This window comes from Podarcis muralis, chromosome 2 (genome assembly GCF_964188315.1).
Source record: "Podarcis muralis chromosome 2, rPodMur119.hap1.1, whole genome shotgun sequence".
NCBI lineage: Eukaryota > Metazoa > Chordata > Lepidosauria > Squamata > Lacertidae > Podarcis > Podarcis muralis.
Genome location: NC_135656.1, coordinates 33,124,034 through 33,150,609, shown reverse-complemented (window position 1 = coordinate 33,150,609; position 26,576 = coordinate 33,124,034). Strand labels below are relative to the sequence as shown.

Below are 26,576 nucleotides of genomic sequence, written 5' to 3'. Positions count from 1 at the left end.
AAGACATACTGCACGAAATTACAATTGCAGTCTAGGAACACATCTATTACTCACATCCTTCCCAGAGCAAGTTTGGAACCTGTTGAGGCAGCAATAGCTTTGCAACAGGAGAGCTCCTTATGATCTTGTGCCTCTGTTATTTGAACCGCAAAGCGTATTTAGACCTCACTGGTAAATTAGATTTGACGAAATGATTTCAAATTTAGGCTTGAATCCTGAACATATTTTCTTGGCAGAGATTCAAACTCTGAAATCACTGAGACTTGCTTCTGACTAAACATGGTCAAGATTTAACTGAAAGCAAGGAAGGAAAGAAGGGAATATGTTTTTAGATAATCCCCTGAAAACAACTTTCTATTATATGAGCAAGGAAATGTGTGTACACTTAAACCGGATGAGCCAAAGGAGCATTAAATCATTTTGAATGCTTGGACATTCTAGTTATAAAATACAAAATAATTTGTCCCATATGGAATTTGATGCAGGGGACCTGTGTGGTCTGGTTTAAAAGAAGAAGAAAAGAAATGGCCAACATACAATGATTTCCCCTCTAACAAACAGTTTATGACCTTTTCCCTCCTTTTGCCAATTTAGTTTCTCTCTCTCCCCCCCCCTTAAAAAAGAGAAAATATTATAGGCATTTTGACATACATGCTTTGGTCCCCTCCCTCCCCAAAACAGCATAATTTGCCAAAAAACAAATGACAGCAGGCAGCAAAGTGTTCAAGCCTCCCACACCTGTATTTTTAAAGCCACCTACACAATTAACAATTGTTACCGGTAATTCTTTAAATGCAGTATCACTTGATTTGGCCATTATTATTATTATTATTATTATTATTTTTGCATATGATAATTGCTAGTAAGGTAGCAGAACTCTTATCCTAAAGCAAATGTTTATCTCAAATACGGGGGGGGGGGGCAGATATTTTTTTGGGGGAGGGGTGTCCTCCCAGTCCAGTTCTTCCTTGTAGCATTTCCTACGCTGGGATTTTATTTTGGAACTGTCAAGAGCTCATTGGGCGTCTCCTGTAACACTTACGTTTTTACATCACTTGGTAAACATGTAAACTAATGGGACTTTTCCTGTCACCGTCATATCCGAGTTTATGGAGAAACAAGCCTGCCTCAATGGAGTAGGCGGGGAAAACAATGGAATAAGTACCAAAACCCCCGAACTGCGGTGGCGACACCACTTGCTCGCGTATTTGCATCCATGCGGGGGCGGCGCACCCTCTACTACTTCCCATTTTTAGAAGGTGAAAAGGAAGGGGGATTTGCTCAAGAGTTGGAGGCAGCCGATTGGGTGTTTCTGGAGTTCAGAAAGGCCATCCTATTCTACCGCTCCTCTTGCAACTGGAGCCTTGGTGTGTGAACTCGCCACTGGCAGAGGTAATGATGATGATGATGATGATAATAATAATTAATAATAATATTTACACCCCGCCCATCTGGCTGGGTTTCCCCAGCCACTCTGGGCGGCTTCCAATAGAACACTAAAATACAAAAACCTATTACAGTCTGGTAATTATTTTTCTCATTGACATCTGGCAGCAGCAGCAGAAAAGAGAAGGTGGCGTCTGGTGTTAAGCACAAGGTCTGAACTCGCTCCGGGATGACTGTGGGCAGGATTCATGCGCTACAGGGGTTAGACTAGATGAGACTTGGAGGTCCCTTCCAACGCTATGATTCACAAATGAACCAGGAAGGCAAGCAGGGAGCCATTACTTAGCAGGCATTGCCGCGCAACACAGCGGGTGCCTTTTCCTTGGAGCCTATGCAGCAAAGCGCGTCTCACAGCAGCTCAACGCGCTTCCGCAGCTGATCTGCAAAACCTGCTCAGCGAGGCTCTCGCCGCACGCGCGCCCCACCTATTGCCACGGGGTTTTGCACGGCTGCGCCGGCGCGCGCGGAACACTGAGCCCGTGCGCCGAGCCTTGCGCATGCGTCCGGGGACCCGGGCTTTCCTTCCTCTTCCGCACCCTTCCATCGGCGTGTGTGGGCGTGGTTCTCCGCTGCCTAATTGGTCCCCCCCCCCGAGCCCCGCCTTGGGGGGAGGAGAGAGGGGAGGAGCTGCCTCCGCTGCCAGCCGGGCTGTTAGAGGAAAAGTCGTTGCCGTGGAGACGGGAACGCTGCGGGCGACGCGCGCGCGCCTGCTTTTGCGGGGAAAGTAGCGGTTCCCGCGGGTAGCGAGAGCTGGAGGGAGCCTGGGCATAATGAACAGGCCGGGAAAGAAGGACTCGCGCACCAGTAAAACGCCCCCCGGTAGGAAAGGGAATGATGATGATGATAATAATAATAATAATAATAATAATAATAATAATAATACCCAGCCCATCTGGCTGGGTTTCCCATCAGCCTTGGGAAGGAAGCCGCCTTGCATTAAGCTCGTCATGAAGAGAGCATTTAATTTAAAAACAAAAGCAAAAGGTGCCCACAGGAGGAGCTTACAAGGCGCTCTAGAGCCATTTTTCATACCACAGCGAAGGATGGAGGCAGGGGTGCGAAACTTGAATAAAATAGGGGGGTGGGAGGGCAGGTAAGCCCCACCCTGCATAATTGATCACATAACATGGTGCACACACACCATTTGGATGGCAGTGCCCATCAACTTTGCGGGGGGGACGGGACTTTCAAATATTTTATTGGGGGCCTCGAAGTTGGATTCTGTGGGACGGAGGAGATGGGACATGGGGGTTTTATACCTGGTATTTTACCCTCTAAGAGACTGGTATTGAACATTTAGGAACTGCCGTCTCTGACCTTAGAAGCTGTATACAGTAGTACCTCGGGTTACATACGCTTCAGGTTACAGACTCAGCTCACCCAGAAATATTACCTCGGGTTAAGAACTTTGCTTCAGGATGAGAACAGAAATCGTGCTCCGGCGGCGCGGCAGCAGCAGGAGGCCCCATTAGCTAAAGTGCTTCAGGTTAAGAACAGTTTCAGGTTAAGAATGGACCTCCGGAATGAATTAAGTACTTAACCTGAAGTACCACTGTATTCAAGCAACCTAGGAAGTTAGTTTCCTTCCCTCTGTTGACCCGTAATGACTGGCAGTCAGGGGTGCAAACAGCTGAACTTGGAGTTGCCAGGGATTGAACCTGGGCCTTATGCACTGTAACCTTCATTATCATTGCACTTTTCTATAAGTTCTACAGGTTCCAGGATTAAGTGTTTGCTCAAACTAAGCCCCTTGCAGCTGGGGCATATCCTAGCAAAAGCTCCAGAGATCTCAGTCCTGGGATCACCATCTTCACAGAGGCAGAAAGTGGCAACAAAAGGGTGGTAGATTCAAGCTCAGTAAGAGAACAGGGGGCTGATTCGGGGTGTGTGTCTGCAAAGTGAGTGCGGGGGGCGTCTTTCAGTTGGCGGTTAATTCCTGACAGTAGAAAGAAAATCCTTCTGCACATTGTGTGGAATTAATTTGCAGAATTCGCTGCCACGAGAATTGGCAGTGATCACTGGCTTGGTTGGCTTTACAAGGGGAGTAAACCAACGTGCAGAGAATAGGTCTGTGGCAGAAGTATGTGGCTTCCATCAGGTCTCTGTGTAGAAAGAGATGTACTTCTTTAATAAGGCATAAACTTTCCTGTAAGGATGCACAGAAATGCAGCGCTTAAATGTGTCATATGGTGATCAACTTCACCATGTTTTTGTACAGAGGAGCTGCGAAAAGCTGGGGCACGTGGCGGGTTGACACAAGGAGCTGTGATTGTCCTGAGATGTTGGAATGCTTTGCCCTAGGAAATGCGGCAGGATATGAATCCATGGCTTAAAGGTGGCTTAAATATCCTGCCTTGTTTTGAAGCTATAAGCCATAGTTTCTGGGTTTCTCCATAACAGGAAGCTGCCGGGTCCTGGTTTGTTCCAGGCATAGGCAAATTCCGGCCCTCCAGATGTTTGGGACTGCAATTTCTATCATCTCTGACCACTGGTCCTGTTAGCTAGGGATGATGGGAATTGTAGTCCCAAACATCTGGAGGGCTGGAGTTTGCCTATGCCTGGTTCAGCCGCTTATGCAAAGGGGGAATTGAAGTGGCCAAGAAGAGTCTCCCAGCATCCCACATACAGCTCATGCATATTCTTGGCTTGTTGGGTAGGAGTGTGACCTGTATCTGGATTGAAGCCAGAATGTTGTATAATTCCAATATACACTGGGGATGGAACAATGCTTTTTCTTTGCCCTGCGATTCTACCAAACTTTAAACTATGTTTTCAAATTGATGAGTGAAATGAAATTTTTGTGGAAAACGAAGGAATTGTATTTCAGAAAAGAAGAGGATAAAAACATATGAGCAGCCTTCCTCTCCGGTTCAAGAAGAGCCAGAACCTGTGAGCTGTGTATTGCAAGGAGATGAAATCCAGGCTCTAGCCATCAAGTTGGAAGACTTGGAAAAGGTGAATATAGGATATCAGCAGTCTTTGTGGAAGGCTAGGGTAGCTTCCCAGTGGTGCAGGAATCAAACTGCTAGCACATTAGTGAAGCCAAGCAGGGTCTGGTGTGGTTTCGAAATGGATGCAGAACTGTGTGTTGAGATTCCTGCATTGCATGGTGTTGGACTACCTGCCCCTAAGGTCCTTTTACAACTTTACGATTCCTTCTTCGTTTTTCTCTCCTAAGAATTTATTTTATCACCTGAACATGTAAAAATGTTGCCATGGATCCTAGTTTCATGTTTCACTCTGGTGATCATTTCATTGGGGCTGTGTTTTGTTTCGTTAGCTCCGTACTGCACAACTGCCTCAAGAAGAGAAAGAGAAAATTCCTGTGACCAAGAAGTACCTCATTCGCAAATCCAAGCCCCAAGAAGTTGGGAAGAAGTCATATTTCCTGGTTGCTTATCCAACTACTTCAGATGAAACCAAGAAATCACTGCAATATTCTGGTATAGTCAACCTTCAGTTTTTCCCCCAGAGTGAGGTATGCTAGTTATTGGAAATTCCTGAATAGTTGTTGGAAGTTGTTGTTTAAAAAAAAATAATCTCTGAGGTTCGACCTATACAATGGGTCTGATCTATGATTTATTGTTTTGCTGTCTTTGTTGTAGGTCTAGAAGAACCAGCTGTTGATAACTTTGGATACATCCTCCCCCATAGCATATTAGGAACTCTCCAGGAATTCAAGCAAGAAGCTGCAAAAAGAGGGCAGGATCAGGTTGGTTTCAGCTGATGTATGTAGTATTATTTTGCGGGTTGATTGAGCAGGCATCCCTCAAGGACCTTTTTATGCCAGCAGGACCATGTGGCTGTTTAAACTTTCTAAGCCTGCCATTTTACTGGTGATTTTGTCTGACTTCCTCCATTATATATAGAAAGAGAGACAGACAGACAGACAGACCTGCTTTTATCCAATGCAGCACTAAGTAAGCATCCCATCAGAGCAAATATTTATGCTTTTGGAACAGGACATTCTCATTCTGTCCCATGTGCCACGCACCTTCCTCAAATCTGCTCTGGAGGGTTGGGGGGAACCCCCCAGAGCAGATTTAGAGGTTGCATAGGAGGGTGGGGAATCCTGTTAAAGGTAAAGGGACCCCTGACCATTAGGTCCAGTCGTGACCGACTCTGGGGTTGTGGCGCTCATCTTGCTTTATTGGCTGAGGGAGCCGGTGTACAGCTTCCGGGTCATGTGGCCAGCATGACTAAGCCACTTCTGGTGAACCAGAGCAGCGCACGGAAACGCCGTTTACCTTCCCACCGGAGCGGTACCTATTTATCTACTTGCACTTTGACGTGCTTTTGAACTGCTAGGTTGGCAGGAGCAGGGACTGAGCAACGGGAGCTCACCCTGCTGCAGGGATTCGAACCTCCGACCATCTGATCGGCAAGTCCTAGGCTCTGTGATTTAACCCACAGCGCCACCCGCGTCCCGGGGAGTCCTGTTACACAAGCTTAAAACCTAGCACCGATGGGACACTTTTAGATTGGATACAAGTCATGAATACCTTTGTGCATGCCCAGAACAGAAAAAAGGCAGGGGAAGGACTCATTGAGGTGAGCGACATCACTCACCTACTGCTGCTCCAGATACATTCCATCAGGCTCTGCCCGCTGGTGTAGATGATAAGTGGCAGAATGGCAATGATGGTAGAGAATGGGACTCTTAATCTCAGGGTCGTGGGTTTGAACCCTACATTGGGAAAAAGATTCCTGCATTGCAGGGGGTTAGATTGGATCCTCCTTGTGGTCCCTTCCAATTCTATAATTTTTTTAATTAAAAATTCTTAGTTAATACTACTACTACTACTACTACTACTACTACTACTAATTTATTTGTACCCTGCCCATCTGGCTGGGTTTCCCCTGCTACTCTGGACGGCTTCCAACAAAGATTTAAAATGCATTAAAATGTCACACATTAAAAACTTCCCTAAAGAGGGTTGTCTTCAGATGTCTTCTAAATGTCAGGTACAGTGGTGCCTTGCAAGACGAAATTAATCCGTTCCGTGAGTCTCTTCGTCTAGCGGTTTTTTCGTCTTGTGAAGCAACCCTATTAGCGGCTTAGCGGCTTAGCGCTATTAGCGGTTTAGCGGCTTAGCGGCTATTAAAGGCTTAGCGGCTTAGCGGCTAAAAGGCTATTAGCGGCTTAGAAAAGGGGGGGGAGCGAAAAAAATCGCAAGACTCACAAGACGTTTTCGTCTTGCGAAGCAAGCCCATAGGGAAATTCGTCTTGCGAAGCAACTCAAAAACGGAAAACCCTTTCGTCTAGCGGGTTTTCCGTCTTGCGAGGCATTCGTCTTGCGGGACACCACTGTAGTTGTTTATCTCTTTGACATCTGATGGGAGGGCATTGTCTCTCTTTTCAAGTTGTGTTTTCTACAGATCAGTTAAATTTGTTGTGAGACATTAGTGTTGCATGCAGTATTAGGTTGGGAAGGAAAGGGGCGGGGAATGGTGGGTGGTGTGGTGTGGCAATGCTTCTATTATTTCTGCTCAGTGTATGTGTGGGGTTCTGTGTCAGCGTCGCTTGTGCAGGCTCTCTTTCTATTCGCTTGTTCTATTTCCTTGGTGGAAAGAGAGGTTGGGGGCAGCCTAGGGTGCGGTTGGTTGCCTTTGGTTGGCTGTAGTGAGATTTGTTTATTTGCGTGAGGGGGTGGGTTTTTGGGTCAGGTTAGCCATATTGATTCGTATGCTGTCGGCAGATTCTTGTTGTTGTCTTTCTGGGCTATGTACGTGATAAAGGGGAACTGTACCGGGGTGAAGGCAAACTCAACAATTCTATGATTGTGACTGAAAAATCTGGGCTATCACATGCCCGATAAACATCCAGGAAAATCTGGATGTGGCCAACCTGTTTGCAATAGAAGGCTTCTGTCTGGAATTGCCTGGAATTATGTGTTAATTAGTGATAAAGTTTGCAGTCACGCAAACTTTTAATGTGATAAATAAATAAATATTGGGTGCATTGCATGAGGTCAGTATCTTGCCTATTTGAGGGTTGTTGTATTTTGGCTGTTGTGCCCTATGCAGTGGTACTTCAGGTTACAGACCCTTCAGGTTACAGACTCCGCTAACCCAGAAATAGTACCTCGGGTTAAGAACTTAGCTTCAGGATGAGAACAGAAAACACATGGTGGCAGCGGGAGGCCCCATTAGGTAAAGTGGTACCTCAGGTTAAGAACAGTTTCAGGTTAAGAACGGACCTCTAGAACAAATTAAGTTCTTAACCCAAGGTACCACTATATGGGAATTAAAGCCTGGAACACTGTTTTTGTCCGCCCCCCCCCCCCCCCCCAGATAGCAAGACTAGTTCCTGATGAATTACTGCATGGAGCGTCAGTCCCACTTTTGGGGAGGTTCAGAGAGAAGCGCGAGGAAGAAAAGAAAAGCGCCCCATCGCCTTCACAGCAGCACATGGCCCTTCAGAACTGGAACCGCAACATGATGCTCAGGAGGATGCAGCAGAAAAGGCTGTGTGGTAAATAAAATATTGCAGCAAGCGAGTTGCAGGCGTTCCCAAATAAACCCAGATGCACCCATGTTAGTGATGGTGGCTGATGGCGCTCACTCCAGTGCTGACAAGGGCCTTTTCTATCTTTGACTGGAGGGAAGGTTTTAAGTAAGGGAGACAGTGTGGTGTAGTGGGTAGAGGACTGGGCTAGGAGCAAATTCCCGCTTGGCCATCAAGCTCACTGGGTGTGACTTTTGGGGCCAGTCACTTTCTGTCAGCCTAACCTACCTCACGGACTTGTTGTGAGGATAAAATTGAGAGTTGGGGAGGGGGGGAAAGAAGAGATGTGCACGCCACCTTCTGAGCAACTTGGAGAAAAGGTGGGGTGTATATTACGTAATTAATAAGAAGTGATTGTAAGTGTGGAACTATAACCCAGAGCATAGGGCACGTGCCATGTGGATTTCCTAGACCTTGGGACTGGCCTACAGCATGAGAACAACTGTCTGCCTGTTTGTTTTGTTTTTAGAAAGTCTCCACAAATCGGAAAGCAAACTGCTGATGAACTTTGCGGAGAGTTACAGAAAAATCCAGGAACAGCGTACTCTAATTGACCGCAGCCTCCCTTTTCTGTACCTTGGAAAGGTGACTGTTCTTGATAGCTTACTTCGGGTGACGTTTGAGGAGACTTGTGACAAATTCCATGTCTGCGTAGTTAAGCGTGTTTTGCACACGCACCCTCCAAGTATTTGGGGGGTGGGGGGGGGTGGAATGCAAGTTAGTCGGCTGGGCTTGAACCATTGCTCCAAATACATCCCCGCAAATGGTAAGATTAGGGTGTTGAATACGGACGTCAAAGGCAAATGTTTAGCAGCAGCACGTGTGATTTGTCTGGAGCAAGGCAAACTATGAGCCTTGGGTCAAATAGCCAGACTAAGGCAAACCGTGGCTTAGCTCATGGCAGTGCAGCAAGGAGGGAGGAGAAGCAATACAGTCACAGCCTCCTCTCCAGGAACTTGCAGGCTTGTACATTCATGCAAAGTCATGGTTTGGCTCAGCATTGCATGAGAACCTTGTTGTTACTTCTTAGCTTCAGAACGGTAAGATCGGCAGGTGGGAAAAGCACAAGAACTCTGCAGTATTTTCTGTTAACGTAAACAAAAATAATAAGCATTCAGTCAACATTTTATTTCTGTTTCAACATGCAAACATTAAGTCACCATTTAGCTGTTTTTAATATCTACTTCATCAGATTTGTCATATGCCTTGGTGCCTTTTCATGTCACTGATTTTGAACTTTCGTTGGCTGTGTTGCTTTGAGTGTTTCTGTGTGTGATTTTAAAAAAAGTAAACTAGAAAAGCAGGGTCATAAATACAGAGATAATATCAAAGCAGGGTTGGATGGAGAGTAATTACAGATAACAAGAAGAGGTCAGGAGGTCACTTTGGTCATCCTTAAACTGAGCAGCTCTTCATAATCCTGAGTCGTATCCTTACCTTGTGTTCTTATTTCCCCAGCGTTGTACCCACATTTTATCCTGTGTCACAAAACCAAACCAAAGCTATGTGACCATCTGCTTTCTTTCCCAGGGCTTCAATGTAGGGACTGAATTCTGGAACCAGCCTGTGCTCATTGGAGATGAGGTCAATGGACTGGCAGTGACAATGGGCCAAAGTGACCTTGGCTTCCCAGAAGAAGTCACTCACATTGGCAAACCTCGCAGCATCTGGAATGAGATGGGTGAGGCACCATGAGCCTATCAGGCTATTGGGGGGCGTGGTGGCCAGGTTGCCTAGGATGACTTCAAAGGGATAGAGTCATTTCCTGTTGCTTTGCTGCAAATATGATCTTGCAGAAATCCCTCATTTGGGCAGTGGTGCGGCATCCACCTTCAGCACTGTTTGCCGTTGGGCCCTAATAAGGACTACTGAGATGGTAAATATGAAAAAATTCTGGAGACCGCTTTTCTGCATTGATAGAATGTCCCAACTTTTCCCAGCCAGGATTAATATTAAGCAGGTGTGTGCAGGCAACAGAATAGAGCAGGCATAGGAAACCTTTGGCCCTCCAGATGTTTTGGACTACAATTCCCAAAACATCTGAAGGGCCAAAGGTTGCCTATGCCTGGAATAGTGCAACTCGTACAGCACGTTGGCGACAAATATTCACACAGTTGTTCAAAAATAATTTTACACCATTTATCAAATATGTGTGAAAGAGACAGTTACTTACAAAGTGCCATGAAAACTTACAAACTACCAGTACCTAAAATAAAGTGAACTTGCAATATCAGATTTTACTAGGTTCTTACAATTTTTTGACTCAGCTTTTCATTTTTTTCTTGTTTTTTAAATAAGTTCAAGAAGATTCGAGAAAAGGGTAAGTTCAGCGTTGTTCCCGGTAGCTGTGAGGTGCTGATGAAGCAGCATATGAAGTAATAAAGAAGACAGGGTGCCAGCGTTCTATCCCTGTTTCGCCCTAGCAGTCCAAGAAATTGTCTCTTTGGTGGATAGCACACTCCCTGAGCACAGTTTTCTGGGCTTCTTCAGTTGTCTTGTGCCACTGATGCGGCTACTAGTGCTAAATATCTTTAAAGAGGCAATTTCTTGGCTTAAGCATCCAAGACTGAATAGCCAACCCCAACAAATTGGCCCCACTGGGGGCAAAACAGCAGCCTCTCAACTGCATGGACTGCCCCCCCCCCAAAAAAAGTCTGAAAGCAAAACCCGAATGCTAGATTCCTGTAGAGGAAAATGATCGCAGCATGCTGTTAGGTGCCACCACATCTGAGTGCTTTCCCCCAATTGCTGATTATCTCATATGAGGTTGTGCAGGGAGGGGTTGTGTGTTTGTACCCAGAAAAGCCATAGAAATCTCCAAGCTGCTTGGGAGCTAGAATTTCTGTTCAGATCAGCTTGAATCAGTCAGAAACTGCTATAGCTAAGCTCGCAGCTTGGCATTCATGAGGACACTTTCTATTGAGAAACCATAAAGCTCAGTTACTAGACCTGTTGGTGTATATATCTGTGGGTCACATTTGGGCGTTCCCCACAGGTACCAGACCTTCAAAATACCTCAGTTTCCATCGCACCTGGGAGAAGAGTCTCTTTCTGAAGCAGCGGCGAAACGAGTTAAAGGATATCTTAGAAAAGCTGGATTTTTACAACCCGGTATGGCGACAATAATTTCAATGCGCAAGGCTGTTCATACGAGGCCAAAGTATAACTTCTCAGTAGCTTTCCCCTTGTTTGTAATGTAAATTGTGTTTGGATGTTCTGATTTTCCTTTTAAACAATAGAAACAAAGCCAGCACAAATCACAGCACATTTTCTCCCCCTACCCCCTTTCCCTCGAGTTAAGGACCTGGATGGCCTGGAAGTTGTAAGCAAAAATCACCCATACACCAGTGTAACGGCAGAGAGTCTGTCCTCCTTAGCAGAAGAAGAAGAAGAAGAAGAAGAAGAAGAAGAAGAAGAAGAAGAAACTAGAGAATTTCCTGAAGAAAAAGACTGGTTAGTAACGTTTGGCTGAGGACGGGTGGATGAGAGGCCTGGAACAAAGCCTGACTTTGTGAGGACAGCATGGTTTCTCCAAACCCGTATTTCCCATAAAACATTCATTCTGGGGCAGCAGGTATTTGCAGGGCGGGGGAATTAGTGAGTGCAAGGGACTGCTTAACCTTTTCCCCACCCTCCAATTCTTCTATGCAACACCCTCCCCATTTTATTTTACTTTACCCATTCAGGCTCTGAAACCCAAAGTGAGTTGAGGCTTGGCTCTCCTCTTCTTCTTTTGATGACGTGCCTTATATATCTCCATATTTGATTTAAAGTGTGTACCCCTCCAGCAGTGGCCTGCACACAACAATTCTTCATTTAAGAAAACTCTTAAGTTAGTGAGTTTTTGGTCGCTTTGGTTACCAAGAGAAGAAATTACCAATCAGAGACAAAAAAGAAAAAAATTGACTAAATCTTGCTGAGCTACATAATTGACCTTGAATGATTTTCATTTTATTTTTTTGCTGTATTTATTAGGGACCCGTTAGCAAAGTACCCAGATGTGGTTTTGGCACCAGTGTTGGGCCCGTCTCTGAAGTTCTGCGAACAACCGGCTCGCTGGATCAACACCACTTGTGAAGAGGTGTGGGGCTTGTTGTGGTTGGCATCCTTCTGTCTCGGGAGTGCGCCTTTGGGGGTAAAGTCAAACTGTTGGAAGGTTACGGCATCTTCTGGGGCTGCAACTGCTGCGCCCTGCATTGTTCTTGCTGCGTTTGCAGTACCAAAGTGACCTTTCCGGGGCGCAAGCCCTGGGCAGTGTGGATGGAGATCCTGGGCTGCCCAGATGGCAAGACCCCTCCCTCAGCCTCGCTGATGTGGTCCAAAGCAAAGCAAAGCAATACATTTGACACCAGCTTGGCTGCAGGAGTTGCCAGAGGAGGCCTAAAAGATGCCATCCAGCTGCCTTAAGGACTCCACTCTGGATTTGTGTCGGGCTTTCTCCTTAGCCTTTTCTTCTCCCAAAGATGTCCTGCAAAGCAGTGAGCGGTTTACTCCCAAAGCCTTTCTCACGAATGAGTACAGTCTCAAGTCAGTGGAGGTTTAGGGTCAGAGTTTTCCTTCTCCTAGATCAGGGGTCAGCAAACTTTTTCAGCAGGGGGCTGGTCCACTGTCCCTCAGACCTTGTGGGGGGCCGGACTATATTTTTTTTGGGGGGGGGAATGAACAAATTCCTATGCCCCACAAATAATCCAGAGATGCATTTTAAATACAGTGGTACCTCAGGTTACATACGCTTCAGGTTACAGACTCCGCTAACCCAGAAATAGTAACTCGGGTTAAGAACTTTGCTTCAGGATGAGAACAGAAATTGTGCTCTGGCGGCACAGCAGCAGCAGCAGGAGGCCCCAGTAGCTAAAGTGGTGCTTCAGGTTAAGAACAGTTTCAGGTGAAGAACGAACCTCCGGAACGAATTAAGTACTTAACCCGAGGTACCACTGTAAAAGCACACATTCTACTTCTGTAAAAACACCAGGCCGGCCCCACAAATAACCCAGAGATGCATTTTAAATAAAAGGACACATGTTTTTACTCATGTAAAAACATGCTGATTCCTGGACTGTCTGAGAAGGCGATTGGGCCGGATCTGGCCCCCGGTCCTTAGTTTGCCTACCCATGTCCTAGATGGGCTGCCTTCCCAGGTTGATGAGCCCCACCTGCCCCTCAATTCCCTCTACAGCACATGCAGAAACTGGACCCGCTGTTGGTCTCATTCGCTCAATCCACCTGCCTTTGCATGCAGGAGATACAAGAAGTCCCTAGCTCACCAAGGGTTTAAGACCCATCGGCTACCCTCACCTGGTCTAGCTGACCGGTTTAAGCTGTTTTCTGCGGTGTGGTCACTTGTTGGATGCTGACAGCTTCTAGGAGCCACAGGTACGAGGGCAGGAAAGAGGTAGGCTAGGTTTTTAAAATTGTCCCCAAATCCATGCTGCCCTCCAGATATTAGTGGACTCCAACTCCCATCAATCACAGCTCGCATGGCTAAGGGTGAGGGATGATGGGAGTTGTAGTGCACAATGCTTAAAGGGCACCTTGTTAGCCACTCCTGCTCTAGCCTTGTTTCCATTCAGTTTGTAATCATGTAAGGGTACCTAATGATGCGACAAAAGCTGCCTTCCAAGGCAGATCCTTTCCATGTGCTTTGAAGAATGTTCAAAATGTTCATGGGTGTCACATTTTCTTTGTCTTCGTTTGCCGAAAGAGATGTAACCGAATCAGGAAGCAGCACTGGCTTTGGCCCTGAGCTGCTAAGGTTTTTTTTAGGGGGGGGGCAGTGTGGTCATCCCAGGCAAAACTTGACGATTTCTGGCATCCTTGTGTTTTATTTGCTTTTGGCCCAATAGGGTGAAGTTGGCATCGCTGCCCGGGTCACCTTTGAAATTCTAGTAGGTGAGAAAGCTGAATCGCTGCTCACTGTGAGCAATGACGGCACGGCTGCCATCTGGTACGATTGGCGAAGGCTGCCTCATCCCTTTAGCTTTCAAGAGAAAAAAAGGAAAGACATGCAGAATTTTTACTTCAACACCAGATCAGGTGGGTGATTCCTCCTCCCGTCCCCGGTCGACGTTTGCAGCATCGATAAAAATGCCAAGTGCAGGCAGACAGGCAGGACAACCTCCTCAGGAGGCTGAATTGAGCATAACGGTTCTGATCTCAAGTATAAGTTTGATCATCTTTGTGCCCTGGTGGTAGCTAGCAGGTCATCTTAGCTGCTTAAAGAGGAAGAGAGGCCGAGGGTGGAATTCAATGTTGTGATCTTATAGTCATTCCATCTGTGCAAGCATGACTCCCCTACGCCCCCTCTCCCCTGTGCACTATTCTAGGGTTTCTCCCAACCCACCCAGAGCTAATTTGTAGGGGTGCAAGAAGGGCAGGGGAAAGCTGTGCAAATGGAAGTCCTTGAACTGGGCTTCTGACGGTGCCTTTGGGGGTAAAGTCAAACTGTTGGAAGGTTACTCCCACCCTCCACCTGTTCTATTTGCATGCGGGTGGTGCTGTGGGTTAAACCACAGAGCCTAGGACTTGCTGATCAGAAGGTTGGTGGTTCAAATCCACGTGACAGGGTGAGCTCCTGTTTCTTGGTCCCTGCTCCTGCCAACCTAGCAGTCCGAAATCACATCAAAGTGCAAGTACATAAATAGGTACCGCTCTGGCGGGAAGGTAAACGGAGTTTCTGCGTGCTGCTCTGGTTCGCCAGAAGCAGCTTAGTCATGCTGGCCACATGACCCGGAAGCTGTACACCAGCTCCCTCGGCCAATAAAGTGAGATGAGCGCCGTAACCCCAGAGTCAGCCACGACTGGACCTAATGTTCAGGGTTCCCTTTACCTTTACGTCTGTGGCCAGGCATTGAGGCAAAGGGGATCCTCCTGGGTGCCAAATGAAGAAAAGCTGTTGGAGGTTGTAGAGTCACATGGGTGTGCTTCAAACAGATGGTTAGGATACTGACCATTTGTGCCTAGAGCCTAGTGTCAAAAGTTTGCAGTCGGTTGGATGTGTTTTGTTCAAGGCCAGGTCATTATGCACTGACTAAAGCGATTCTGCTGAACTCTGCCTAATGCGTCCCGGTCCAAGGAGCATGATATGTATGAGACAAAATTAACAGGAAGGCTGACACCAGAGGGTGAAGATTATATGGAGTATCCTGGCAAAAGGCCACCTAATAAACTGAAATCATTGTCTTCCTTCTGTTCCTCCTTGGGCCATTTTGCACGCTACACAATGACCAAGGCATGCTTAGTGGCACCTCTACATGAAATAGGGGGCTGTGGCCATCCTACATAATAATAATAATAATTTATTATTTATACCCCGCCCATCTGGCTGCGTCTCCCCAGCCATTACATGCGCTTGTATAATTCATACTGCGGCAAACACATGTTTTTTTGCAAGCCCCTGTTACATCCTTGCAAAAGCCTTGAGGACTCTTGCTTGTTGATAGATGGCGATATGAATCTGAAAATATGTGAATGAAAACTAAAGCAATGTGTGAAGCTGCTGTCAGAGGAGTTGCCTTGCCAGTGGAAACTGCAATGCATCCCCATTCCCTTCTGTTCCTGTTAGGCGTTATCCTACCTAGAGAAACCAGGAAGTTTTCTTTCATCTTCAAGGCGATAAATGCAGGCATCTTCACAGAGTCCTGGGAGTTTGGCACTCGTCCTGTGTTGTTAGGAGGTGCTATGTTGCAAGTGACCCTGTGGGGAATTGCTGTGTATGAAGATATATCAGCTGATCTCAGGAACGAGATAGAGGTAATCAAACAGGGGCTACGAACATTGTGGGTTATCGGGTGCTCTAAGGTTAGATGTCTTTTGTGAGATGAGTAGGCTTGAGCACACATTCTGTTTGCCCACGGGGAAAGATAGTTTCCTTGTCATGGTCACACGGATGAAAGAATGCCATTGGGGATTTCTGTAGAGCAGGGTTGGTTAGCCTGTGACCCTCCAGATGTTGCTGGAAACTCCCATCATTCCTGACTGTTGGCCATATTGGCTGGTCCTGAGGGAAGTTGAGTCCATCACCACCAAGTCCATCACTATCACTGAAAGATTCAGGACTATGCCTCTCTTACGTAGTGTACAGTTTGCATGCAAGCCTGCAGTTCTCACATGTTACCCTGGATCTTTTGACATTAAGACCTGATCGCGCTCCAGATTCTGGCACCCCCTTAGCTAACAAAAAGCGCACTTTATTGTATCGGGGGAGAGTGAAGGGTTGGGCTTGCCAGAGAAGAAGGGGTCTTCAGCTCTTGTCTCCTCAGTATCCAAAAGCTTCCTGGTTGCTGAGGTGAAAAGCATCAACTTTTGCCCAACTTGGGCTTAAAAATCAAAAACAAGAACAAAGACTTCCAATCCTGTCAGGAAAGGTTTGTCCTCAATCTCTTGAGAAGTGGTTTCTAAAAATACATCTTCATCTTGCCCTCCAGTTTGGTGGGGGAGAGATAGATCAAGCTATCTTTGGGGCTTTTCTGGAAGGAACCTCAGACCACTGAAACTTCTTGATTAGTTAATGCTTGGAGGCAGCAGCAGCAAGGAAGGAGTGACATTTTGGGTGATCTTATCTTGGCTTCGCACTCCCAGGAGGAGATTACATTTACAAGTGATAAGAGAAGGTGGCAAAGATCTGCAGTGAAGGAGACAGTGATCAAAGGGCTCAGCATGAGCAGTTGCAGCTCAGCTTGCTGGTGTTCCCTGACTGACTATAATGGACGGTTCCCTTCTTGCCTCTCCAGGCCAAAGCAGAACTTCCAGCCAGGACCAGGGAGAGCAGACTTTAAATCTCCACTCATTCATGAAGCCCATTAGGTGACCTTGGGCCACTCACTCTTTTACAGTGACCTTGTGAGGCTGGCTGGGCAGAGATGCTCAAATACTGTAGAAGGGAGGGAGAGAAACAGTCTCCCCACAGCCCTTGTTCATCTGGGCAGTGGCAGAGGGCAGAGTTTCCTTCCTCTTTGCTTCTGCTGCCCTGAGGCGACATTGCATGTTTATGTATTTTTCTCTCCCTGTGCTTCAGCAACAGGAATGTGCATAACCAAACTTTCATGTGCTTTTCTTGGAAATCGCAGGAAGAGCTAGAAACCCGGGAAGTTGCTGTCATAGTGGAAGAGAATCTGAAGGACCTGCTTGATCGAATCCGTGTGCCAGAGCGACCGCGGTCTCCTCACGATGCGTATGTCACAGAGGAAGAGCTGTTCCACAGAATGAACCCAGAGGTATCTTTCTGCTTTGGAGTGAGAGGGTGCTGTTGGTTTTTTATGGGTCAGGATGTCAGGAATCAGCTTTAGGGTTCATGCGCTGCACTCCTGAACTGTCTCTATTTAGAAGTGCGTGCCACAGAGTTACATGGTACTTACTCCTATCTAAATGCATACCGGACTGTTGGCTTAGTCACCGAGGCCTGGAGGACGGGGCTCAATGTCACTTTAAAAACCCAGACTGGCCGATGGGAAGTTAGCTTTGAAACGGAGCATTTTCTTCATTATTAGAGGTAAATGGAGCAAGAAAGGAATAACTCTTTGGCAAAATAGGGACAGACTTTTAACAACATTCCTCATTGTATTTCTGTTGCCTAAAGGCTAGAAGGAAGAGTTTTGAACTTTGAAGGGATTGTGGATTTTAGTGACACAGTCCCCCTCCCCTAAGAGGAGCTGTAGCCGCTGTTTCCAGAACTTACCCAGCATACTCTCAGTCTGTAAAGCATGAGACTCTTAAATCTCGGGGTTGTCCATTCGAGCCCCACGTTGGGCAAAAGATTTCTGCATTTCAAGGGGTTGATGACCCTCGTGGTCCCTTCCAGCTCTACAATTCTGTGATTCTATATTCCTCCTGTCAGGTGATTTCAGGGAAGAAGCTAGGCCAGGATGTCGTTTAACAAAGGAACAGCTTTATTGTAAGAGAACAGCATGATTCACTGCCACAGCTAGACGCACAGCCACCTATACAACTAGTAGCAATCGTTAACTCTACATCACAACTCCCATGGCAGATCTGGGAGCCATTTTTTATTTATTTATATTGGGCTGGCATATCAAGTTCTATCCTAAAATGGGATTTCTACATCATGGAATCCATCGGAATCTGTTTAAGTATGTTAATATCATAGTGTATTTAATCCTTCCTTGCTGTCCTTATCTTCTGAATACCAGTTGTTGGGCCTTGCAAGTAGGGAGGGTGCCCTTGTTTTGGGGTCCTGCTTGTTGGGGTTCCCACGAGCATCTGGTTGGCTACGGTGAGAAGAGAGTGATGGACCAGAGGGGCTTTTCTTACGTTCTTCCCTTCTCTTCTCTCGCTTTCAGTTGTACTACCAGCACCAAGTGGTAAAGGAGCTGTATGAGCTGTGGAATAAACTCATGAATCCTCCTCCATACGAGGAGGAGATGAGGAAAAGCACCGCTACCCAAGAAGAAGCCTCTCTACCCAAGAGCGGTGGGGAGTCTCGGCAGAAGAGTCCCGACGAATTGCCCCGTAAGAGTGTGTCCCCAGATGATTCGTCGGTGAGGAAGTCCATGGTGGAGGAGCTGGCCGGCGAGCTGAGTAGGTCTGATGTGGAGGACGTCAACCGAATGGAGGACATCAACCGAGTGGAGTGGAATCTGTCCATCTTTGATTTCAAACAGGTGCTTGATTCGGGTGTTCTTTACTTCTCCTGGCTCTGCCCTGTTCCTAGAAAGCCTCGGCCTTGTTATCAACATATCCAAACATTTCGTTTATTGAAGGCAGCTAGACTGAAAGAAGAATCGGGAGTTGTGTCTAGGACTGGAATGTGGTGTGTACAAACATGTCGTCTTAAGACGCTTGCACGAATAACCCCGGAAGAGCAATGCATCGTTAGTTCTATTTCCCAGTGATTGTCTTTATTTTCCAAGCCAGCTTCCAGAGATCCAGCCCACTTCCAATGCTATTATCTTCATTAGAAACTCAAATGCAAATATGGCTTTTCATATGTTTAGTCCCATGTCATTTTTTTAAGGTGGATGCCAAAAGGGAGAATCCCTGTATCCAGCAAATGCAGATCTTGTGGTTCAGGCATTCAGTAAAGGGATGCGGGTGGCGCTGTGGTCTAAGCCACTGAGCCTCTTGGGCTTGCTGATCAGAAGGTCAGCGGTTCGAATCTCCGCGACAGTGTGAGCTCCCATTGCTCTGTCCTAGCTCCTGCCAACCTGGCAGTTCAAAAGCACGCCAGTGCAAGTAGATAGGTACCGTTGTGGCAGGAAGGTAACAGCTTTTCCGTGCGCTCTGATTTCCATCACGTTCCGTTGCGCTAGAAGTGGATTAGTCATTCTGGCCACATGACCCGGAAAGCTGTCTGTGGACAAACACTGGCTCCCCCGGCCTGAAAGCGAGATGAGCGCTGCAACCCCATAGTCACCTTTAACTGGACTTAACCATCCAGGGGTCCTTTACCTTTTACCTTTATTTCCCATGGACAGGGGAGGTGTGGAAGCATTACAAGGCTGAGGCCAGCTATTAACTTTCACAGAGGCTGCTAGAGGTGGGGCAGCTCTTTTGCCCAAATTTTTCATTCTACCGGGCATGGTGATCTCGGTCTGGCCATGGATAGCCAGGAACATTTGGTGTTACTAAACCGAGAAATGTTGGCTGTGATTTCTCTCTCGTTAGACTTTGCTGACAATCCCCGAGGAAGAGGAACGAGAAGCTGCCCTGGCCCAGCTCAATAGAGCAGCCTTGGAGCTTTGTTATCCACCAGTGATGCCTCAGACAGACCTCCTTTACCAAATATGGTATGTTGTGGGTGTTTGTAAAGCAGGAATGGGGGACCCTGTGGCCCTTGAGATGTTGCTGAAATCCAACTCCCATCAACCCGAACTAGCATGGCCAGTGGCAAGGGAGAATGGGAGCTGGAGTTCAGCAACATCTGGAAGGTCAAAGGCTCCCCATAACTGCTGTAAAGGATTGATTTTGTCCACCAGACACCTTATGCTAGCTGACTGGTAACATTGTCAGCCAATTTAGAATTGATCAGGGGTCTGGAAACCAAGCCGTATGAGGAACGGTTGAAGGAGCTGGGTATGTTTAGCCTGGAAAAGAGGAGACTGAGAGGAGATACGATAGCCATCTTCAAATATCTCAAGGACTGCCACACGGAAGAGGGAAGAAGCTTGTTTTCTCCTGCTTGGGAGGGAAGGACATGAACCAATGGCTTCAAGTTACAAGAAAGGAGATTCCAACTAAACATAAGAAGAACTTTCTGACAGTAAGAGCTGCTCTACAATGGAATGTTCTCCTTTGGGAGGTTGTGGACCCTCCTTCTTTGGATGTTTTTAAGCCATCTGCCATGGATGCTTTAGCTGAGATTCCTGCATTGCAGGGGGTTGGACTAGATGGCCCAATGGGTCCCCCAATTCTACGATTCTGTTATCCCCTCCAGAAGCAAACCCAAAAGCTGTGTAGAGTAGAGAAGAAGCTGGGGCTCCCAACAGGTGGGTTGATCCATGTTAAGAGGAGGAAAGGTATTTTGGGGTGCTGGGTGGCTCACAGTTGTCTTTGTTCTTAAGCCAATTCTAGATGTAATTGGGTTTGTTTATTTATTCCACAGTCCCTTCATCCAAGGAGTTCAGGGAAGCATGTATTGCTCTCCTCCTTCCTCCATTTCCTGCCCCTTGCAACAACCTTCTTGATCAGCCTGACAGATGGTGACTGGCCCCGGGTCATTGACTTGAGCTGGGTAGTTAGTTGGACCGAGCTGATGGTAGTTGGAATGTGACAACACTTGGAGCTTTCTTTTCCTGCCTTGTCACATTAACATGGGGCAGCTCCTGCTAGTTTCGGGCTGCCTTTGGTTCTGAAGGTGGAGAAAAACCATTGAAAAACAGGTAGCAACGTTCTGTTGCTTTCTCAGGCCCCTCCTCCTCCTCAGACTTAAGTTAGTTCCTTTTTCATTGCAGTTTCCAGTTGTGGCGTGAAGTGATCGATGGTCTGGTGAGCCGTTCACTGGTGCTCAGGTCGCTGCTTGGTATGCCTGAGAAGGATACTTACGTAGAAATGGTTCCAGAGGAAGTAGGTGAGCTATTGTGTCAATGGAGGAGATCTTTCTGTGGAGCTTGGCAGAATCTGGAGAGGCCAGGAGTGCAGCCTGCCAATCCAGCTATGTAGTTAATGACCTCGTCGTGCTATGATGGAATGCAAGTGGCACTGTGGTCTAATCCACTGAGCCTCTTGGGCTTGTTGATCAGAAGGTTGGAGGTTTGAATTCCCGCAACCGTTGCTCTGTCCCAGCTCCTGTCGACCTAGCAGTTCAAAAGCATGGCAGTGCAAGTAGATAAACAGCTACCGGCAGGAATGTAAATGGTGTTTCCATGCGCTCTGGCTTTAACCATCCAGGGCTCCTTTACCTTTTACCATGTTAGGTTGTCATGCCAGCATTGTTGTTGTTGTCGTCAATTTCATTTCTATGATGCTTTATATTTTTAAGAAAAACATCTTAGAGTGGTTTACAACCTACATCAAAACATCAAATGAAACAAGGATAAAACATTGCTGAAGAAAGTAAAATATAAAGTATACATTATATATATATATATATTAAGGTTACCAGATTTTTTTCAATGAATCTGGGGACACTTTTCAACTTCAATGGATTTTGTATGGGGACTGATCTGTAAATCCAGGGACTTTCCCCAGGAAACGGGGACGTCTGGTAACACACAGACACACACACACACATATGTAATTTCAAGAGAAAAAGGAAAAATTTCCACATATACACTTCAATACATTGTTTTGTTTTATCGACTTCCCATCCCATTTTCCATGGTGATTTTATTTTCTCTCCTTTTACTGCACCCTATCTTCTATCTCTTATATCAAAACAATATTATAGTAAGTCCTATTTTTTTTCTGTGGCTCATGCTTCAAATCCTGCTTGCAAGTTCATCATACTATAATATTTTTTAAAATAATAATAATTATATTTCCCGGCGTTTTGACTAAGATCATGTGTAGTATCTGTTCTTAAAAAACAGATACTACACTTGAACTTAGTCAAAAGGCTGGGAAATATTATTATTTAAAGAAACATTATAGTATATATTATACTATATAGTATAGTATAGTATAGTATAGTATAGTATAGTATAGTATAGTATAGTATAGTATAGTATATATTCAAAGCAGCATAATTAACAGGAAACTAAAAGTTTAGCATGAATGAGCAACCAAGTGGGCTCTTGGAGAGGAGATTGCAGCTGTTTTGTTCCTCCCCAGTCGTTTTGCTGCTGAACTAAGCCATGGTTTGTTGTAGTGCATCATTTGAACTTGGGTTTAGCTTTCTTCAAACAGATCACAAGTAGGTCAGCTCAGCTCAGCAGCGAAATGACCAGGGATGAGCAAAGCATTTGCAGTCTCTGCTCCAGAAGCCTGCATGTTCGTATGTTCATGCTAAGCCATGGTTTGGTTTAGGGAGATGTGCGAATGATGTTTGTTGAACAGGATCTCAGATGTTCCTGACTTTTCAGAGCTTGGTACTAGTTACCTGGCAAGAAAAGTAGATGATGGTGACCGGTGAAATAATGGAAAGTTATCACTTCTAGTCTAAAGAGGGTTCAGTTTAGCAAAATTGCTCTGTTTTCTGCGCAGTTGAGGTGAAGCCAGTTACCGTGAAGACAGGGAAAGAGGACCGGAAACTTCAGAAAGAAGACAAGAAGGCTGCAAAGGAAAAAGACAAAGAAAAAGCGAAAGCGGCCAAAGAGGTACATAGCTGGACTCTTGTAAGATACGAATGCTGGAAACGAAGGACTTGATTCCGAGGAAGTATTCGAAAAGGATTTTGGAGCTTCTGAACAGAGCTGCCTCTTTGCTGTGAAAGGGTGGCTTCCTTCGGACGTGCAACTTGCTGGGAAATACACATGAGAAGACGTTCTTGTGACGTATGTCCTCGGCTTGCTCCGAGCTCTCTCTATAGTCTATATCACACCTGTGTTTTTTCTAAACAGGAACGTCCCAAAAGCATGAAAGCCAAATTGAAAGAAGAGAGAAAAGCAAGAGGTTCCACAAAGGAGACAAAGGAGTCTGTCTCTGCGTCACAGGAAGCTGCAGGGTCAGAAGCCCAAGAAGCTCACCAAGAACAAGTGGACCCAATCCTGCAGGAAAAGTACCACGAGAAACTTTATGTCGAAGTAAGTCGGTGTGCCCACTGCTGTCACCTTTTGTCCATTTCCTCACTGCTTTAGCCAAAGTTCTGAACCCTGTTATTTGTAGGTATGTACTGTTAATGCGGGTGGCGCTGTGGTCTAAACCACAGAGCCTAGGGCTTGCTGATCAGAAGGTTGGCGGTTTGAATCCCCGCGACGGGGTGAGCTCCCAATGCTCGGTCCCAGCTCCTGCCAACCTAGCAGTTCAAAAGCACATCAAAGTGCAAGTAGATAAATAGGTACCACTCCGGTGGGAAGGTAAACGGTGTTTCCGTGTGCTGCTCTGGTTCGTCATGCTGGCCACAGGACCTGGAAAAACTATCTGCGGACAAACGCCAGCTCCCTCAGCCAGTAAAGCGAGATGAGCGCCGCAACCCCAGAGTCGTCTGCGACTGTACTTAACAGTCAGGGGTCCCACTACCTTTACCTTTACTGTTAAAACTAGTGGGCCTTGCTTCTGAACAAATGTGCCTAGGATGAGGCTGCTTGTCATCGTCTCCCAGTTGCTTTTTCATTTTGTGCCATCTTTTCAACGTACGGCAATTGATTTCAGTCTTAGAACTTGCTGTGCATTTGTGACAGACAGGTAACTGTTTAATCCAGGCTCCTGAGATGAAAGTTAAAACTTCTCTATAATGAGTCCTTCATGCATGCATTGCTTTTGAAACGGGTGCCTTCTCCTTAAGTTCAGAGTGACCTTTTCATCTGCTTCCTCAAGCTCATCTAGCAGAGTTATCTTCTGTGATAACACAGAGGCCAGGCATTAGGGGGAAATAGTGTCTCCGGCAGTCCTGAAATACGAATCGGTTCTCCCCAGTGACTTCTTCTCAGTACTCAGGCAGACTTGAGACTTGATAGACTGATGGAATAATTACATTTTTTGTCTCCTAACAGCATAGGGCTAGGCTGCTATTCCGGACTAAACTCAGCCAGAACCATAACATTTTAATACAATCTATGGCCTTTTAAGGGACGCGGGTGGCGCTGTGGGTTAAACCACTGAGCCTAGGACTTGCCGATCAGAAGGTTGGCGGTTCGAATCCCCGCGACGGGGTGAGCTCCCGTTGTTCAGTCCCTGCTCCTGCTAACCTAGCAGTTCAAAAGCACGTCAAAATTCAAGGAGATAAATAGGTACTGCTCCGGCGGGAAGGTAAACGGCATTTCCGTGTGCTGCTCTGGTTCTCCAGAAGCGGCTTAGTCATGCTGGCCACATGATCCAGAAGCTGTACGCCAGCTCCCTCGGCCAATAAAGCGAGATGAGTGCCGCAACCCCAGAGTCGGCCACGACCGGACCTAATTGTCAGGGGTCCCTTTACCTTTACCTTTATGGCCTTTTAAACTAGCAGGCAATTGTTTTTGTTTGTTTTTATGTTCTAAATGAAGGGTGGTATAGAAATTTAGTGATAAAAATACATTCGTACCTTGAATCCTGAACGCTCTGGAACTTGGATGTTTTGGCTCCCGAATGCCATAAACCCGGAAGTGAGTGCAAACGTTCTTTGGAACCCGAACATCCGTGGGTTCTGATTGGCTGCAACAGTTTGAGAGACTTCTGCCTGACATCCTGGAGAGCTGCTGCCAGTTGATTTAGACAGAACTGAGCTAGATAGGCTAATGATCTGATAAGGCAGCTTCCTCTGTTCCTAAAATCCTATCCATGTCTACTGAGCCACACTTGAGTATGCAGTGGGCAAGTGTGCATTTCATGGCCATCTAATTCCTGCCACTTTTCACCCCTGATCTTAGCTTAGAAGGGCAGGCCAGACCAGCACCTGAGGGCCATTCCAGGATCTCCCAGGACAGCCAGCAGGCACGATAACCTGCCTTCAACCTCCACTAGCCAAAAGGATATACGGGGTTGCATCTTCTTCAGCTGAGCATGTCAAACATGAGAGAGAAAACATGGGGCCGAGAGTGCTTCCCAAAATTTTATGAAGCACTTAACCTGTTGAAATGACAATCCCCCCTGCCTCTAAATGCACAGTCCTCTTTTGCACCTGTGTGAGGCAAGGTTTCAGCCTTTCCTCAGCCCACTGAAAAGAAAGATGGGCAGCAGCTTACAGCACAGTCCTAATGTCTACTCCGAAGTCCTGTTGAATTCAGTGGGCCTTATTCCCAAGTTTGGTGAGGCTTTACATGTACCCCAAATAGTATATGTTTATATCATGGGTAGGCAAACTAAGGCCCAGGGGCCGGATTCAGCCCAATCACCTTCTAAATCCAGCCTGCGGATGGTCCAGGAATCAGCATGTTTTTACATGAGTAGAATGTGTCCTTTTATTTAAAATGTATCTCTGGGTTATTTGTGGGACATAGGAATTCGTTCACCCCCCCCCCCAAAAAAAAATATTGTCTGGCTCCCCACAAGGTCTGAGGGACAGTGGACCAGCCCCCTGCTGAAAAAGTTTGCTGACCCCTGGTTTATATGTTTGTAGCTTCCTCAGCTATTACACTAATGGAACAAAGAGGCTTTAGGAGCTGTTGGGATTGCTCCAATTTGTCACTGATGATGGAATTCTGCAGCAGTAATATAGAGGGTTATCCTCAGTTGCAGTTGGTCATTAAGGCTGCACTCCTAGACCCATGTATCTGAGAGCAAGCCCCACAGAGCACTCAGTGGGGCATACTTCTGAACAGACATGTACTGTACAGGGTTTCTCTGTTGAAGGCTGAAAAATGCCTCTCTCACACAGAGAGAATGTTTGTTATGGGATACCTGCAAACACAAAAAAACCACCTGAGAAAAAACATACTTGACTGTCTGTTCATGTGTACCTTTCTACTGGGACTTTGCTGTCCACATTTTTGTCCTGAAAGTTTTTTTGACTCCTGTTCTTAGGTTTATGGACTGCTGGATTCAATGGTGAGCAGAATGCTTTCCCTCTTTGAAGTGCTGAAGAAGGATCCCTTAGAAAAGAAGAACAAGCCACCTTTTGTCTAAATACTACTGATTTCATAATGAAATGATAATAATAATAATAAACCCTGTTTATATATGCTGTGCCAGAGCAGTTTCCTTTTGTTTATAAAGCTGCCAATTGGTTAAATAGACATGAGGGCTAATCTGCACAATTAACTCTGCCACAGTTGGCTGGCACTACTCGTTTCTCTGTACTCTGCTGTGTATAGCCCTGTCGAAAATTTCGGGGTGTAATTAAGGGCAATCCACAGTATGGCAAGGTTTTCAGACCAATGCTATGACTGGCTTCATACATTAACAACGACATGATTGAACCCAGGGGTAGATCATAACTTGCTGTTGTTGTTGTTGTTGTTGTTGTTGTTGTTGTTGTTGTTGTTGTTGTTGTTGTTGTTGTTGTTCACCATCAAGTTCCCTCTTCCTCATAAAAACAGATTTCAAGCAGCTACTTCTATATGCATTGCAGAGCCCTGGATTATGATTGTTGGAGCCTGCAGAGCTCCATCAATGCTATAGTAGCCTGTTTACAGACAAGGGCTTTTCAGAAGCTTGG

The 26,576-nt window shown here is 46.2% G+C and overlaps 1 protein-coding gene across 1 annotated transcript; it reads left to right on the top strand.

The window, feature by feature from the left end:
- Positions 1–1,916: 1,916 nt before the first annotated feature.
- Positions 1,917–26,102, top strand: MYCBPAP (MYCBP associated protein). Its single transcript, XM_028716706.2, has 19 exons — positions 1,917–2,265; positions 4,274–4,401; positions 4,727–4,889; positions 5,052–5,158; positions 7,741–7,921; positions 8,424–8,539; positions 9,485–9,635; positions 10,950–11,065; positions 11,256–11,407; positions 11,930–12,035; positions 13,798–13,987; positions 15,516–15,703; positions 17,020–17,166; positions 18,250–18,570; positions 19,574–19,695; positions 20,860–20,975; positions 22,550–22,662; positions 22,906–23,088; positions 25,943–26,102. The coding sequence occupies exons 1-19, from the start codon at positions 2,217–2,219 to the stop codon at positions 26,042–26,044; spliced, it is 2,751 nt and encodes a 916-aa protein (XP_028572539.2). The 5' UTR covers positions 1,917–2,216; the 3' UTR covers positions 26,045–26,102.
- Positions 26,103–26,576: the final 474 nt, after the last annotated feature.